Below are 18,424 nucleotides of genomic sequence, written 5' to 3'. Positions count from 1 at the left end.
TCTGGTCCTTGATTTTGAGTCTTTTCTTGGTTGGCTAGAGTTGAACCTTAAACTTATTTTTCCAGGTTCCAGAATACCTTTCTATTTAAATCAGAATTCAGTAAGGTTGTTTAACTCAGGCACCTGGATTGGGAGACAAATTTGTTTTCTTTCTTTTGTGGTCCCAGACTGTGAACCTGAACTTCAGCAGCCGTCTTACCAATGGCTGATCTTGAACACCAAGGTGTCCCAGGTGGGAAAGTGTGACAGACAGGGAAAGGGCTGCTACAAACACAGCTGAAACACTGCTTCTTTGATGAACTCATTGACAGCTTTTACATCAGACACCACTGGGGATGGTCCGAGCAAGCTCTATATTTTCCTAACAATAGCTTTCCTAGGTTTTTATTTTTGTTGTAGTTATTGTTCTGGGTTTTTAATTTAATTTTTTTATTTATGAGGTGTAATCTTTTATTAAGTTCTTCATGGGGACTATCATTTCACCAGGGTACAAAAATGTTAAAGAATTTAGTCCCCTCTGATCTTTTTCTCTTTATTTTCCCTTTTTGAGTAAATAGTAGAGAGTTTTCTGGGGGAGGTTTTGTTTGTTTTTTTGTCTTTTTGTTTGTTTGGTTTCAATGATCCCTGTGTTGATGGTTTTTAATCATAACTCTAACCTGGACTTCTCTGAAATTTCAGCTTAGTGTATCTAGAAGTTAAGTAAAAATTTCCTCTTAGACTTCTTCCCATTATTTTCAATACAATATGATTGAAATCAAATTCATCATATGAACTATAAAATTAGGTTCACTTAGCATCTTCCCCATCTCTCTCAATGGACACAAAATTTCCTAGTCCTCTGACTTTAGTCCAAACTTTGGAGATATTCTTGACTCACATGCTCTGTGTCTTACCACAAACTTTGTAATATGTTAATAAAATAGTTCGTCTTCTCTGTTCCTCCTCCAGCACCCTGGTCTGCGCCCACCATGGCTCGTGTCAGTGATGCAGCTCACCTGCTCTCCCTCAGTTCCGTCAGTTCTTGTTCATCTTCCTTTCTAAGACCAGGACAATTTTCCTAAGCCTGCCCTTTACCCTACCATTCCTTGGCAGCAAAAAGGTCAATCTCTTCTTATTACATTACATTAAAATTATTATGATTTTAAAATTCCCCATTAACTACTTTATTCTATCCAAGTTTAACAATAGTTTTGACTTGTATTATCTTAAGAGTGTCTAATATATTTCCTATATTATTCCCTATTATTATCTCTTAAGCTTTCTCTTTGCTAACTACATCACCTAGCCCCCAAGTGTTTACCTGATACTGCGGATTCATCCCCAGCCCATGACTTTGCCCATGTTGACTCCCCATCTGGGATATTCTCTTTCTGTCCCAGAATTCCTCTTGGCCCCTCCAGGAAGCCTACCCTCTCCATTCTAGCCAACATTGATTTTCCTCTCCTCTGAATACCCACAATGTTTATGATCCAAACTAGATATAATCACTGAATAACTTGCTATTTCTTATCTATTCTGGCTGTTTTCTTCTCAACCAGACCATAAATCCCTTGATGAAGAGGCTATATACTTCCCTAGAGAAGAGGCTATATACTTCTTTGTCTGCTCACAGTGTCTAGCAAAAGTCACTCAATAAGTATTTGTTGATTCATGGAAATTGAATTATAGTCTTTGGGGGTGGGTAGGAGACAGTGGGAAAGAAGAATGATTAAGTCTAGGCCATCCAGATAGTTACTTGCATCTACCATTTCAGGTCCTCTGCTTCCCCCCCTCCTCATGATTACCTTACCTGCAGAACTGAACCTCCTGGTCAAACTGTGAGTTTTCGGGTTGCGTCCCCTCCTTCAGCTGGCTGACGTTGAAAAAGGAAAGGGTATGGTTGACAAAGCCATGCAGAGTCCCGTTGTGACTGTAGAAGTACTGGTACACAAGGCGGGGGATGAAGTCGGAGGTGATGGCAATGACAAACGCCTGAGAAACAGAACCACAAGCACTTGCGGAGAGGTCAGGATGGATGCTGTCCAGGTGGCACACAGTCCACCTGGCTGACAAACTGTCCCCTCTCGAGTTCCCCATCCAGAAGTGCTGCTCTATTGATATGGAAGTCCTTATTTCTGAGCTCACATAGCTGACTCACCTGGCTTTTCCATCTTTGATATGTGTAAGTAAATCCACAAAATAGTGGCTGTTAAGAGAGTAAATTACAACCACTTATAGCAAAGGATGCAAAGCTATTTTGGACTATTTGGTCCTGGAGGGAATAAATCAAATCTGAGATATTTGGTACTGGCCAAGCTAAAGCAGAATGAAAGATTTCTGAGAAAATTATCTATAGTGTTGAGAGTGCCACTTAGGGACAATAGGCGGAACCTTGAATGACCAGGTACATCTGCCCCTGAGTGACACCAGAAAGCCAAGAATACCAAAGATATGGTTCCACAATTTGTTTTGCTTAGGAAAAGTAAGACACAGAGGGGAAATGAGTGGATCCTGCTGCATGGCACCACACACACCCAACATCAGGGCTGGCATATCTAAGCACTCTATAAATGTCTATGGAGCAAACCAAACGACAAATGAATGATTAGATGTTTGAATGTGGAGGTGCTTTCTGCAAAGAAAATCTTAAATCTTTTTGGCAAGTGCTTATATTATATTGCATGCCAACAATTAAAGCCCTTTATAAAAATGTAGTTTAGGTATTGTTTTCTAAATGTATATATGAGTGTGGATGGCCATAACCATATTTGAGAATGAGTAACATGCTCATAATAAGCACAGCTGCAACTACTGAGCACTGGCTCCCTGCGCTTTCATCATTCCATTTAACTTCCACAGTGATCCTACTGGGTGGGTCCTCGTAGTCCTTCCCATTTTTACAAAGGAGTGAAAGGTCTTAGAGAGGCTAGGGAAGTCTAACTTCTTTCCTTCTACTTTACAGATGGAAAGTGCTTAGTGCTCAGGGACTCTTTCATAAACACAACTCCAAAGTAGCTATTGATCTATTTTCCAAATTGCACCTTAGTTCTCAAAATGTGTGTTTCCTATGTCAAACTTTCAACATGCAATGGGCTGATTCTCGCTGCCTCCCCTCACACCTCTCCAGCCATTTCGTGTGTTCTTAATAGGGAACCGGGTCATAGCTAGAATCAGCGTTTCTCTTTCCAAGGAAAACGGGCTGTGTTCACTGAGCTGGCTGATATCTTCTTGGGAGATGAAAGAGGAGACCCTGCCTGGCCACCCTCTGTACAGAAGGCAGAAGCAAAAGGAGCTGCTGGCTTGGGCCCAGCAGGATTTCCTTCGAAATGTGGACATGTCTGCCAAGGCCATTAAGGAGATCACAACAGGTAGGACCCCTCTTCTTCCATGTCCTCTCTTCACCTACGCAGTGCCAGAGTCCGTGGGGATAATTAAGACTTCACATTGACAACCTGGAAGAACTGTCATTAGGAATTGCAGCCTGGGCAATGCTCCAGGTATTGTTTAGCTCAGGAGTAGAAAAGAAAGGAAAGCGATAGAGAGATACATGAAATTCTTTCCTCGTTTTTCTTGGCTCTGAGCAAAGATCTGATTGTGACTCTTAAGAAGTTTTGCATTCTGGTCGGTAATTATCCCTCTTTCTCTTAGCAAAATTAACAGTGAAGTGGCATAGTGCTGGCAATAGCAAGATAAGTTAGAAGGCTTGTATGTGCTATTAATATTAACCAGGGGGCTGTCTTAAATAAAGCTCCAAGTGGAAAAGGCTGAGAGGTAACAGGGCTAGGGTCCTGCTTGGAAGACCTCAGCTACCCGGGAAAGGCCTTCCCACTGAGCTAGGGTGCCATGACTGTTCGCACTTACATTGCTGATAACAGAGAACTTGCCGATTCCGGAGAGAATGTCAAACCAAATTCCTGTAAGACAGAAATGAGGGCGTCTGGCTCACTCCTGCTGTGGCCCAGTGGTGACAACCTTGCAGCTCTGGGTGATGCTCTGCAGGCATGTTACTAGGGAAGGTTTGCTGGGCCCCCCAGGAGCGGGCTTGTCTGGAGAGGCTGAGGTGCTGCCCTGTCTAGAAACCAGGGGGACAGCTGCGGGTGGGTAACATAGCCTCTGAAGGCCTCCCAGCGCCTGAAGATCTGAGGATGAGGAGCTCACGGGGGGGGGGGGTGAGGCAAGGGTTTCCCCAGCCCTGTGTATTTCTGACAGTGTGTGTGTGTGGGAGGGATGGGTCTTCTACCACCTCCAAGCAGGGGACATACCAATATCTTTGGTTCTCACAGCATCTGGCCGTCTCAGCTCTGTGACAAACTTCTTCGCATCCAGCCGCACTTCAATGACATTGTTGAGGAGGGCAAACACAGGTGCCAGAGGAAAGGAGGCCACAAAGAGGGTGACAAAGCCAAACTGGATGACTGAAAGAGAGCACAAGCATGAGCAGCTTCCCCAGGAAGAAGCAGGACTAAGATCAATTCTGCCTTGTGGCTTATGGCCCCGCCCCCTAGTCATGGGTATCCCTTCCCCCATCCCTGCAGGCCTACTGGGCAATGCCATCACTTGGGAGCAAAGCGTTGTGCTAGGCACAGTTAGGAGCCAAGAGAAACAGAAAAGTCTTGACTCTTTCCTTGCCATCACCCTTTTATCTCCAGTCACTAATCCTGGTCACCTAATCAAGAGGTTGACAAACGTTTTCAGCAAAGGTCCAGAGAGGAAGCGCTTTTTGCATTTGCAAGCCATCTGGTCTTGTCACAATGAATCAACTCTGCCATTTCAGGAAGGACGCAGCTAGAGACAAAATGTAGACAAACGGGCTTGGTTGTATTCCAACAAAACTTTATTTACAAAAGCGACAGAGCCCTGGCCAGTTGGTTCAGTGGTAGAGCGTCGGCCTGGCGTGCGGGGGACCCGGGTTCGATTCCTGGCCAGGGCACATAGGAGAAGCGCCCATTTGCTTCTCCACCCCCCCCCCCTCCTTCCTCTCTGTCTCTCTCTTCCCCTCCCGCAGCCGAGGCTCCATTGGAGCAAAGATGGCCCGGGCACTGGGGATGGCTCCTTGGCCTCTGCCCCAGGTGCTAGAGTGGCTCTGGTCGCGGCAGAGCGACGCCCCGGAGGGGCAGAGCATCGCCCCCTGGTGGGCAGAGCTTCGCCCCTGGTGGGCGTGCCGGGTGGATCCCGGTCGGGCGCATGCGGGAGTCTGTCTGACTGTCTCTCCCCTTTTCCAGCTTCAGAAAAATACAAAAAAACCCACAAAAAAACAAACAAAAACAACAACAACAAAAAAAGCGACAGAAAAGTGGGCTGGACTTAGCCTGTGGGCCACAGTTTTCCTACCCCTGATGGAACTTAAAAAAAAAATTATCCCCCAAATTTGGCCTCTTCTTTTGGTATCCAGTTATCCAGTCACTGCCTTTATTTAGACAGTGTATTCATTCATCTCACATTTATTGAGAGTTCACTGAATGTCAGGCACCGCGCCAAGTATTTAAGGAGGCAAAGGTCTGCTTCTGCCTTCAAGGAGCTGGGTGTAAGCAGAAAAGAGAAATGTATACAAAGACGTGCAGCACGATTTTATGTGTGCCGAGGGAGAAAGAAGAATGTGCCGGAGACAGTGGAGCGCCGGAGGAGGGACAGCGCGAGCCTGCTCAGCGAGGGCGCTAAGGAAAGATTGTATCGAAGACCCAAGCCTAGTCCTGAAGATGGGTCTGTAGTTCTAGCAAGGCTGGATCAAAGAGAGCATTCCAAACCATAAAAGCAGTGTGAAAACCACGTGGGGACACCTGCACCCAGCAGACGGCTGTTCGGAGGCCAGGCCCTCAGTGCCACCCGGACAACTGCAGCCTCCGCCTCGCTGGCATCCCTGGCCCAATCTTCCCTGCTTCTGCAGTCTCTTCAGTCCTGAATCTGTCACTTCCCTAGGCATAAAAATTTCTGTTGGCTCCCTCTATTTAGAGAGTATCATCCAAATTCTTTATCTTGGGTTACAGGTACTTTACAGCCTGTTCCTGACCTGCCTCTCTAGCCCTGTCTCCCACCGTCTCCTCTCCAACCATCACACTTCTGTCCTCCGGCACTTGAACTTCTGGCCCTCCTGATTTCCCCTGAACACAGTAAGTCCCTCCAGTCCTTTGTGCACAGTGAGCTCTCATTCCCCAGCTAACCCACTCCTATGGGTTCCCAAGACCACTCAAACGCCATCTCCTTGGGGAGCCGGTTACCTCCTCCTCTGCCTCCCGCCACCCTTCGTGCATGCCTGCTGCAGCTGCCACTGTGTACTGTTGGGACTGATCTGCTCACATGTCTTTATGTCCTATTAGAAAGGCAGGGGCTTCATCCATTCCAGAGGCTCAGTACATGCTTGCAAACACCATTCTCAGCCCCAGGGAAGTCACAGTCTATAGGACTTCCCTACAGACTGAGGACAAGTTATTTAACTTCTCCATGTCTCAGGTATTTCTATGGTAAATTGATGATAATCATAAGACTCACCTAATAGGGTTGTCATAATAGACATGTTATTGCATATACAGAGTGCTTAGAACAATGTCTGCCACTTAATAATTGTTCAATAATGTCACCTGTTATGTGTAGTTTTAATCTTGCTGGGATAAATATCAACACATGCAGATGTCTGCAATGTATACAGCATACTTATATGCTAAACAGACACACATTTAAGGTGGAAGTACCAAAAAAGAGTCAGGAGTCCTGACTGCTCGTCCTCACTATCACTGGCTGCGAGCCCTTGGCAGTCCTGTTTCAATGGGCTTCAGCGTCCTCATTGATAAGCTGGAGAGAATGGTTTAAATTCCCCTCAGGTCTGATTTTCTATGATCCATGATTCTCGTTCACTTGCACAAGCTTCAAGAGTCTAGAATATTTAAACAAGGAATGAAAAACTAGGATCCAAAATTAAAAGGATATAAGAAATGATGACATCGGATCATTTACAACAACATGGATGGACCTTGATAACATTATACGGAGTGAAATAAGTAAATCAGAAAAAACTAAGAACTATATGAACCCATACATAGATGGGACATAAAAATGAGACTCAGAGACATGGACAAGAATGTGATGGTAACAGGGGGATGGGGTAGAGGGGTGGGGAGGGGAGGGGGCGAGGAAGGAGAGGGAGGGGGTAGGGGGAGGGGAAGGGCACAAAGAAAACCAGATAGAAGGTGACAGAAGACAATTTGACTTTGAGTGGGGGGGTATACAGCATAATCAAATGTCCAAATAATCTGGAGAAGTTTTCTTGGAACATATGTACCCTGATTTATCAATGTCACTGCATTAAAATCAATAAAAATAAGATAAAAAACTAAAAGGATAAAATAAAATAGAAAGTTCACAGAAGGAGAGACTAATCACAGTAGAAATTCCTAGAAAGGGAACACGTGGGGAACTTTTGCACAAATGCTTTTGACATGGCAGTTTGCTTTGGCCCACGGTGAGTGTTATTGCTCTGCTACAACCCATCACTACCATCGTCTTGAAAGCCCAACAGACGCTCAGCAGGCCCTGGGAGACTGAGAGGTGCCAGCTGGTGGCAAGGTGCCCCAGAAGGCCCAGGCTTGTCAGGGTTGGCCACGAATAGTGACGTGGCTAGCTGGAAGGCCAAAGGGGAATGGGATGGGAGGGTTGGGGAGGAGAAATCTTTAAAATTAAGCTCTGGGAGCCAGTTCAAAATGCAGGGTCTATAGTATCTTTTAAATGAGGCTTTTCTGAGGAATTCACATTAGAGTCAGTGGTGGGGGTGAGGGCACAGGGGTGGAGGGGGATGGAATTAACAAGAAAAGCAAAACAGATGTTAGACTGGTTTTCTAAAAGCTGTGAAATGCATGTCTATGTTTATATATGACCATATCTTTATTTACAGAGTTCTAAGTTGACTTTCTTGATTCTGTGAGCTAGCGCTATAGTGTAAATGTTCTTTCTATAAGTGACTTCCTCCAGCCAAACTGTGCTAACTCTTCCAAGCCCCAGCATGGGCTTGGTGAGGTGACTGATTGGGGTGGGGTAGGGGCAAGTTACTTCTAAGTGACTGTAAATATATACAGCACGCCCTCAACACACTCATGCAAATGATTCTAGGAAATCTAATGTCCTTCAAGGATTATAGGAAGAACGGGACTCTCCACTCCTCTCTCCTTTCTTTCACACGAAATCCAAGGGCTTGCCCTGACAGTTGGCGTTTGTACTTTCACAAACTTTCCAGACACAGGCTCTCTTTTGTCCCTCTTCTGTTGACACACGCAACTTTCAGTGACAGTTCAAGGCAAATAGTGCCCATAAATCTTCCCAACCCCACAACACGATGTCTCTTCCCTTCCCCAGCCGTGTAAGTCTGTGTGTTCAGTACTGGATGACCTCAAGGGAGGGGGCTCAGCAAAGGCCAGAGGCGCTGGGCCTGGAGTGACAGGACACCCCTGTCCCACCATCTGTGGTCACTCATGGTCTCCAGGGCCAAGAGAAGCCACTCTCCAAAGATGTCCCTTTGCTGTAGGTGTTGCCTCCTGGGACTGTCTACAAATCAACCCAAAGAGGCAGAAACAAATAAGTTTTGTTATATCTTAGGGAGTAAAAAAACAAACAAACAGTGAAAACAAAACATAACATTCTAGCACATAAATGCCAAATCCAACACTCGCTCTTTGTAGTCAGAAGTCTCAGTGCTGTATCAGATGGGCATCCTTCTGGGTTCACTTCAGAGGACACGGTGATACCGACCTTCACCAACACCAGCATTTGCTTCGCAGAACAGCCAGCCTCCATTAGGATAAAAATAACTCCAGAAATCCTCAGTGCACCACATAATAGAAGCCAGCTTGGTCTGACCAATAGCAGATTAAACCCGGCCATGTCAATTAGGGAGGAATCCACAGTTGATTTTCAACTAAATCTTTACAAAGCCTGCTGCGAAGTGCCCCAGAAATGCTGAGCCGGAAGCACGAGGCCTGGAAATACCCCGGGCGAAGACCGCTGGTGTCTCCTCACTCCCAGCTGCCAGGAACCTTTTCAAACCACCACCAGCCCCGCACTGCTAGGTTCTGGAGACGATAGAAACTGGCCCTGACTACCTGGGCTTAGGTTAAAATAACAAGGAGGACTGGATTAAACTAAACTAAGCAAGGACATTCCAGGACCATCTACTTCAAGACACAAAAATAATATACTAGATAGAACAGAGTAGACTGGCCAGGATTGGTAGAGAAGCTCTTGATGGAACATGACTCTGATTTTTTAAGTCATTTATTTCAAATCCTTCAGTGAAAAAAATCTACCTTCCCATCACACACACACACACACACACACACACACTCATGCACTCACACTCACACACACGCACACACACACACACTCATGCACTCACATGAGAAAGTCCAGATTGTTGGTCTAGCATTCCAGACTCCTTGTGATCTGACCCTAACTTGTTTTTTCGGACGTATTTCCTTCCCAACTAGACTCTGGTCTCAGGGATAATATTTAGCAGCTATGCAAGGAGATCAACTCTGCCTATTATCCAACCATTTTAAAATCAGTGGTACTTCCCCAAACTCATCACATTTTCCACACTTCTGAGCCTTTGTACATACTACTACTGTCTGTCACTTTCCTTTTGTTCTTGTCTGCTGGATGAATTACTGTTTATCTTTCAGGTTCAACTTAAACCTAACCTCTCTAAAAAGACTTTCCTGCACCCTAGTTCCTACCACCTCACCCAGTGGGCACATGGCATCTCTTCCCCTCACTCCCACAATGCCTTGTACATGTCACTCTATTTATCTGTCTACTTGGTTTGCTCCCTAGATGGTCAGCCCCTTCGACCATGAACGTATTTGATTCTTTTCTGAATCCTCACCATTCAGTGTGGCCACTATTCCATTAGCAGATGCCCAGAGGTTATCTGTTTCATAAATACAAACATATTTTCATCAGCTGTAAACACAAAACAAATACAAAAAGAGGCAGACAACTAAACTGTGAATGGAAAGCGCCGCACTCGGTGATGCTGAGGCAGGACGGAGACGTGAGGGCGGACACCACACAGCAGTTCTCAGGGCTGTAATTTGCACAGGAGACTTTGAAGAAAGTCGAGAGTAAAAATAGTCAACAGAGTCTAATTCTAATGAAAATAGCTATAGCTTTCTTTTTTTAAAAACTTTCTATAGTTTAGTAAAAGCAACACAGCTTGCTTAAGGGGACTGAATACTGGAGACTGAAAAATCAATTCTCCTTTTCATGAGCCACTAATAAGTAATACAAGGGCCACACTGGTGTGAGCCTATCTTCTAATTCAAGAGGCAGATCCTCAAAAGATTCAGCTATAAACAACCTATTAACATAAACACACGTAAAAATACAACTAGGGGAGGTCATCAATCACTGTTTGCTTCTCAGCCCACATTTTAATGCTGTGCCCAGTGCCAAAAAAGAATTACAAGTGTTGGTTGACTAAGATAATGAGAAGAAAGGCATGAACTGGTTCCTTAGCATGGTCCTCTGTTGTTTAGGAGGACAGTAGAACTCTTGAAAGCAATGTAAGAGGGTGCGTGCTCAATGTCCATCATTCATCATTCATTCATTCACTCATTCAGACACTCATTTATCCAACAAGCATTTACTGAGCACATTCTATATATTGGACACTGCGCTCATTGCTAGGGAACAAAAATGACTAAATTACTGTGTCATCCTTCCAAGAGCTCAGAGTACGCAGTGGGGAAGATGGACACGTAAATAAGCCCTGCCAGTGACATGGAGTTAGAACTCCAGTGCCAGCACTGGCAGAGTGCCGTGGAGCACCGGGGCAGGAGTAACTTACTCTCACCAGCGGGGCCATGAGGCTTCACAGATTCATGACCACTGGGGTTGACTTGAAGAATAAGTAAAAGAGGCATCTGAAGGTTTGCTATATGGTTGGTTGGTTGGTTGTTAAGATCTTTGTTGCAAATCCACTGATCCAAATTCACAAACTACTTAGGAGATCAAGACAATAAAGTGGACCCTTACAATCTGCATGGAGTCACCTGGGATTTATACAATAGATCAGACTCAATTCAGAAACCCTGGAAGTCATAGCAGGAAGGAACATGCTTGAAATTAACAGCTTAAGCATTCAGAGTTTACTGTATACAAATTAATGAAACATTGGGACAGACCAGCAAGGCACATTTTTGTCATTTCTTTGTGATTAATGGAGACTTAGTCCCTGCTTCTTCCTCACCCCCACATATATGGTAAAATATTAGCTTCTTCAGATGGGAGAGGGCCCATGACTTCTTGAGAGTTCTGCTAGAAGAAGTCAATGTCTAGTTATAACAGTGGAACTCAGAGTGATGGTGTGATACAGACCAGTCCATGAGAAGCCCTCTTCTCTGCCTTGGGAACAAGGCGAGGTCATGGGAGCCTTCAGAGATAAATCCTGCTGATGGCCACAGAAAAGGGCAGGAGAACATGGCTCTCAGCCACAGGGGGTTTAAAGGCCTGGACCATGGTCTTTTAGAAAAATCTGCCCATTGTTCCCCTTCCATGTCCTTTAAGCAAAATGTCAAACCCTCAGAAATCATGGAGCTTTATCCATCATGCACAGGCAGCATGCTTTCTGGCTTATAAAATAATCTTCAGTGTCAAGTAACATCACTTCCACTTTGCAAGTGAGAAGTCTGAGTCTCAGAGAAGTCAAATAGTTTTCCCAGGGCCACACACCTACCAGCTGATGACACTGGGAAACAAACAGTGTTTGTGATGCCAACCAAATTCAATGTCCTTTCACTGCAGAAAAACGTCAACATTCAGCTCTAATGCAGCGCTGTCCCTACCCCTCCCTCGGTCTCCTCACACAGGTTTCCTGTGTTGGATCTTCTCCAATCTGATTTCTAATTTTCTTGTACAGATATATTCATTCTCCAAAGCGTCTTTATTCATATACACATGTCTTCTATCCCTGCTATTTTCTTTGTGTTATTGTTCCTGTCTGGTCTGCGTTTATGCCACCTCAAAAATCTTATATCAGTGGACCCAGTGGTGGGATTCAACTGGTTCACACCAGTTCGGCAGAACCATACCTAACTTTTTGTTGAGTTCAGTGAACTGGTTGTTAAAATGGCACTTGTAATCAGGGTTCTCGCTAAGATGGGCACCTGCCTGATGTGAAAATCACAAATTTACATTCCTGACTCTTTTTTTCTTTCAGAGACAGAGTCAGAGACAGGGATAGATAGGGACAGATAAACAGGAACGGAGAGAGATGAGAAGCATCAATCATTAGTTTTTCATTGCGACACCTTAGTTATTCATTGATTGCTTTCTCATATGTGCCTTGACTATGGGGATACAGCAGACCGAGTAACCACTTGCTCAAGCCAGAGACCTTGGGTTCAAGCTGGTGAGCTTTGCTCAAACCAGATAAGCCCGCGCTCAAGCTGGTGACCTCGGGGTCTCAAACTTGGGTCCTCCACATCCCAGTCCGATGCTCTACCCACTGCGCCACCACCTGGTCAGGGTCCTTACTCTTTTTTAACATTCATCTGTGAAACAGCATATTATAAGCACCCACAGTAAGGTTCATTTCATCCACAGGTGAAAAATATAGCAAATGAGGATGTCAATCAAGAAACAATACGGAAATATCTTAAATAACAGTTTTATTGTTTTGGCAAGTATTATTTAGTGTTTTTTCAGTAATATTTTAAAAACTTTTTTATAACATAATCTAGTTTTATGTGCCTCTTTTATTCTTCTTAATTGACCCTTTGAGTAGTATGAACATTCATGTACATCCTTGTGCATCCTGACCATCCAGAAAACAAAAACTTTTATTTGAAAAATGTGTAAGGCAACATTAAAAAAGGCAAATGTATGTTCTTCTTGTTTCCATAAATTAGTTATCAAACAAACATGATTTTAAGTTAATAAAACTGTTACTGGAACTAATTTTATTTTTTGAAAATAAAACTCACTCCGTGGGGTCAACGAGCATGAAAAAACTCACTACTCAAAGGGATAGGTATTAAATACATAAAACAATAAACTACCTTTTGGTATATCTTTTTTTATACTTAAAATAGTCATTAGGGCAGAGAATCAGTTATTAAATTATTTAAATCCCACCACTGAGTGGGCCTAATTCAGCTTCTTAAAACTAGGGACGATTGAGTTGGTGATATCTACTGATACATTTCTGAATTCCAGAGAATAAATAGCCTGGCAAATTTCCAGTAAATGTTCATTGAGTGACCAATTAATTACCCATCTTGCTCACTCTTATTTACTTTATCCATCTGCTAACTGGGAATGTGAAGGCCAGTTTCATTCATCTCTCTTCCCATCCACCCTTCCATCTAGTCAGTTGGGCTATGGTCATGCAGTCAGTAAGGTGGAAGGTCAATGAAACCAGTCATGATCGAAAGAAGTTGCCAAACAACATATTATTACCGAGGACCCTTGTTTGCTTTATTCCTTTGACCTTACATCTTCCCAAAAGGCTATGAAAAAATCAACCAAAAGGACACACAATTAGATTTAAGGAATTTTAGGGAAAAGGAAAAAAATACAGAGAAAGGAGGGAAAAACAAATATACAAACTCTAAGAACCCATAATAGGGCTATACTTGATCAACAAAGTTCACTCTGAGCTTCCTGGTTCTTGAGACAAGAAAAGAAATGGGGAAATGATGGCATTTTCATTGTTAACTTAAAAGACTGCCATTCATTCATTCATTCAGTCAGTCAGTCAGTCAGTCAGTCATTCATCCATCAAGCACTGATTGGGCATCTCCTGTGTCTCAGGAGCTTTCTGTGATGCACTGAGGGGTGTTCTATCAGATATGTTCTTTTTTAATTTTTCTTAAGTGAGAACCAGGGAGGCAGAGAGACAGACTACCATATGCACCCAGACTGGGATCCACCTGGCAAGCCCCCTCCTGGGCAATGCTCTGCCCATCTGGGGCTGTTCCTCTGTTGCTCTGCAACCAAGCTATTTTAGCGCCTGAGATGAGGCCATGGAGCCATTCTCAGTGCCTGAGGCCAACTTGCTCCAATTGAGCTTTAACTGCAGGAGGTGGAGAGAGAGAGAGAAAGAGAGAGAGAGAGAGAGAGAGAAAGAGAAAGAGAAAGAGGAAGAGTAGGAGGGGAGGAGAAGCAGATGGTTGCTTCTCCTGTTTGCCCTGACCGGGAATTGAACCTGGGACATCCACACACCAGCTCGACACTCTACCACTGAGCCAACCAGCCAGGGCCCAAATATATTCTTTCCTTATCTTTTAGGTATTTAGGGGAAGAAGAACTTCTGTCACAGGTAATAAAAAGCAATGTATGCTTCAGAAGCAAAAGGAGAGAAATGACCTATGACTCATGCTACTTCCCAGAAATACTGGAATTCAACCTTGGATGCTGCCTGAACTGCATTTGGGTGTCTTTGTAGAAGATGGCAGATGACTGATTATCCAGTCAGATGACTCACATTGTATAAACAGGATGGCCCAGGGAAAGGAATTACCTGGTTCTTTGAGCTATTGCAGGCTTCAGTGCTGATGGTTGGGCAGATATTCTAGAATATTTTATCGCTTCCACAAAGGCACCCTCAGGACTAGTTTTATCTAGCCAGCCTCTGTTGAGAACTTGGAAATTACCCAGTGTAATCCCTATTACCCTTGACCAATGAATATCAGAGTTGGAAGGAATCTTGGGTGTCACCTGAATCATCACTCTACTTGAAGCCTCAGTCCCTTTTATTCTTTCTTAATAAGCAGCCACTTTTACCTGGTCATTTCCAGGGTGGGGTACCCAGTGATGTCTGGAGTCAGCTCTTTCCATTGCTCTTTATTCTCTGTCTCTGTTGTACGTCACTGAGACTTTTAGGAGGATTTGTTATAAAGCATTATCATAGCAGTAGTTGACTATTACATGGGGTATTTTGCCAGAACTACATAGACAATAAGACCACTATTTTGTGTTGCTGTAAGAAAATTGACCTTATTTAGGAGGATAGCATTCCCTAATTAAAAACATTTCAAAATAAGGAATCTTGGCCACTGGAGGCAGGAAGGGGGATAGACTGTCCCAGCTAAATCAATACCGTCAAGGTCTCTGGAAAGCTCTGATAAACGTTAATGTCTAGCCTGACTAGTGGTGGTACAGTGGACAGAGCATTGACCCAGGAGGCTGAGGTCCCAGGTTCAAAACCCTGAGGTCACCAGCTTGAGCGCAGACTTGTCAGCTTGAGCATGATGGTGCTGGTGTAAGCATGGGATCACTGACGTGACCCCAAAGTCACTGGTTTGAGCAAGAGGTCACTGGCTTGGCTTGGATGCCGTTTCCCCACCCCCAGGTCAAGGTAGGTATGAGAAGCAATCAATGATCAGCTAAAGTGATGCAACTATGAGTTGATGCTTCTTATTGCTCCTCTCCCTGTCTCTCTCTCTTCTTCTCCCTTTCTTTCTCTCTCTCTCAAAAAAAAACAAAAACCAAACAAACATACAGAAAAACCAGTTGATGTCTATAAAGTCCAACTGCCCCTCCATCTTTAAGGGCTTCTCTAAAGGATGACTTTTTCATTCTATCTTTGTCTTTCTTCATCACATGTATTGAGCACCTGCTCTATGCCTGGCCCTGTCGTAAAGTGCTGTGAATAAATAAGACAGCGCTTGCCCTCAAGAAGCTCCCATCACAATTTAGTGAATAACACGAGCTTGGGCTGCTGGTGTTCTGGTGGGAAACTGACAACTGCACCCCTGATTTACCTGATAAAATGGTAATAAAACTTTATCAGGAGATTCTTTCAGAACTGGTCACTGAACTCTTCCTCTAGGATGAAACTCAGGCTTATGTTTTTATGCCAAATTCTACTCTGTAGAAGTAGGACTGCTGCAAGTGTCCAGACAGCTTCCCTCGCAGCCCTTAATGAGACTGAGGCCCCAAGGAAAGCTTCACAGTGGGCTGTGAGGGCCTGCGGCAAAGCAGCTCCGAAGCCTCATTTTGGGGTTGGGGACAGTGATGATTAATGTCAAGGCTTGCTCCTGGGCCAGCTTTCTTTTCTCCCCTCAGAGATGGGGGGTGGGGGGGACTACCCTTGAAGTCCTTCATAGTAAGCTCTTCAGGAAAAGGGTTTGATATTGGAGATTCCCTCGAAAGCTTGCTGCTCCCCTCACAGGTTTTCCTGGCTTAATCCCTCACTCTCAGGTTTCTCTCTGTCTGGAGCCAGCCCCTCCCCACCAGGAATCCTGCCCGGAGGTAGCTCCCTACCCCCAGCGCCCCTCCTTGGGCTGACCCCCAGCCTTACCCTCACTCCCACTGCCCCTTCCTCTCAGGGCCCCTCCCCCACGCCTGCTCACCCAGCCCTGGTTCCAGCACAATTTACAAAAATGTAAATATAATACATCTCTCCCTGCTGCCTCCCTCAACTGATGACCCGCCTCGCTGCCTGCCACCTCACCGTTACAACAGGCAGGCTCAGAGTGGGCTCAGCACACTTCCTGTCTGCATGGGTGGTCCTGGGGATCACTGGGAAGGAAGCTGACAGCTGAGCGCCTGGCCAGGGATCACCATGGCAGCGGCACCAGAGGGAGTGGCCCGCTTGGGTTTCACTGCTCTTGTTTTCTGTTCAAAGCCCAAGAGGAGGGCCCTTTTGGGAATGGGGAGGTCTAGCTCATTGAGGGAGAAAGCCTCACTCCACCCCATCCCTTTATTGAAGCCCAAGTTCCCACAGGTCATGAGTGGTCTGGAAAGGGGCTGTAGAGCAAATCTAGCTGATGGTTGGGCAGATATCTAGCTGGTAAGTGTATACTAAGTTGCTAGCGCTGGAAGAGACCCTGGAGGTCACCTGGCCAGCAGTTTGAGACTCTTTATCCTTGTCAAGACACTCGATGAAAAATGATTACACACACCCCTCACTTCTACTGGTGTAGCCAGGTTTTGAAACCTCCCTTGTGATAAATACATGAATTTACCAGGAAGTACAACTGCCCTTTTGCTGTTCCACTGGCTGCCTGACCCCACCCTTAATTACCGGACAATCGCCCCTGGGACAGAGGGGTTCCAGGAAGCTGGTCAATCACCCCAAGGAGGAGTATTCAGAAAGCCTAACATACCAGCACACCCTTTCTCAAAGCTATCCCCAACCCTATAAAGTTTTGCCTCAGTCTGTTTTTGGGGCCCTTCTTTCAGAGAAGTGCCCCGCAGGTCTTTCTCCTCTAATAAAGCCTGCACAGCTGGAGTTTGAGTGCCGTCTCATTCTTACACCTTGCTCTCTCGCTCAAAAGTAATCTAGGAATGTGCTAAAGTGAGGGGGGCAATGAATGTTTTACTTTATATTTTTTAAACATATTATTAGTAGTAGCACATTAGTTGTGACTCATTACACAATTGGTTATGACCACAGAACAGTGGGTTGCATGTCTGCAAGAAAAAACTCATCATCTAGCATAATTCCCTACACATTTGACCCTTGAATCACACAGTTTGAACTGCACAGATTTTCTTTTTTAAAAGAACTTAATGGTACCAGTCAATGCAGTACAGTACTGTAAGTGTATTTTCTCTTCATAATGATTTTCTTAATATCATTTGCTTTTCTCTAGCTTACTTTATTGTGAAGATACAGTACACAATACATAGCATGCACAACATATGTTAATCTACTGTTTGTGTTATCAGCAAGGCTTTTAGTCCACAGAAGGCTACTAGCAAAGTTTTAGGGGAGTCAAAATTATTGGCAGAATTTTGACTGTGTGTGGGATTGGTGCCTCTAACCCCTGCGTTGCTCAGGGTCAACTGTAATGTCAAGGAGGAAGGTGGGGCCCAGAGATGATTTGACATGCCCGAGGTCACAGTGCTAGATAAAGGCAGAGGTGGGTAAGCACCCAAGTCTCGTCTGACACCCTGGGAAGATGGGAAGGAGAGATGTTGCTCTCACTCTGCCCTACAGTGAATATCTGAGGTTTAAGGGACTTCCACTTTGAAGACAGGGTGCAGAGAAATCAGAAGCAGTGGTGATTACTATCACCAAGTTTTACTTATCCATGGGGATAGCAGAAACAATGGCCTCCAACTAAGTTTTGATATGCGTGGACTTCAGCCTTCTCTCCCACCAAGCTGTTTCCCAGAGCTGCTACCTATGAGCAGCAGGGATGGGTTCACATTACGCCTTCTCTTATTTCCCTGGCTTCCTCACTGGAAAGGAGTTCATAATCGGCTTGGCGTGGGGGAGGGGAGAAGGCAGAAGCGGAGGGGGAGGGGGAGGGGAGAAGGCAGAAGCGGAGGGGCGGGGGAGGGAGGGGGGAGATGTGAGAGGAGAAGGAGGCAGAGAAAGAGAAACAAGGATAACCACCATTCTTGATAATCCACTCCCTGGATTAGCAGCCCATTAAATGAGACGGATATCAGCATTACTAGAAGTGAGATTGCTTCAGCCTGGATGAGGGAAAGGGAATGCTAGATAAAT

At 44.9% G+C, this 18,424-nt stretch overlaps 1 protein-coding gene across 3 annotated transcripts in view; it reads right to left on the bottom strand.

The window, feature by feature from the left end:
* Positions 1–18,424, bottom strand: part of ANO2 (anoctamin 2) — a 348,314-nt gene that overhangs the window by 12,929 nt on the left and 316,961 nt on the right. For all 3 annotated transcript variants that reach the window (XM_066261651.1, XM_066261659.1, XM_066261667.1), the window contains 3 exons: positions 4,242–4,394; positions 3,841–3,893; positions 1,790–1,971 (listed from right to left, as the gene is read on the bottom strand). In XM_066261651.1, the coding sequence (XP_066117748.1) occupies positions 1,790–1,971; positions 3,841–3,893; positions 4,242–4,394 (388 nt within the window). The remainder of the gene's footprint in view (positions 1–1,789; positions 1,972–3,840; positions 3,894–4,241; positions 4,395–18,424) is intronic.

Source organism: Saccopteryx bilineata, chromosome 1 (assembly GCF_036850765.1).
Source record: "Saccopteryx bilineata isolate mSacBil1 chromosome 1, mSacBil1_pri_phased_curated, whole genome shotgun sequence".
NCBI lineage: Eukaryota > Metazoa > Chordata > Mammalia > Chiroptera > Emballonuridae > Saccopteryx > Saccopteryx bilineata.
Note: the sequence above shows the minus strand (reverse complement) of the source record. Positions and strands in the feature narration are given on the sequence as shown.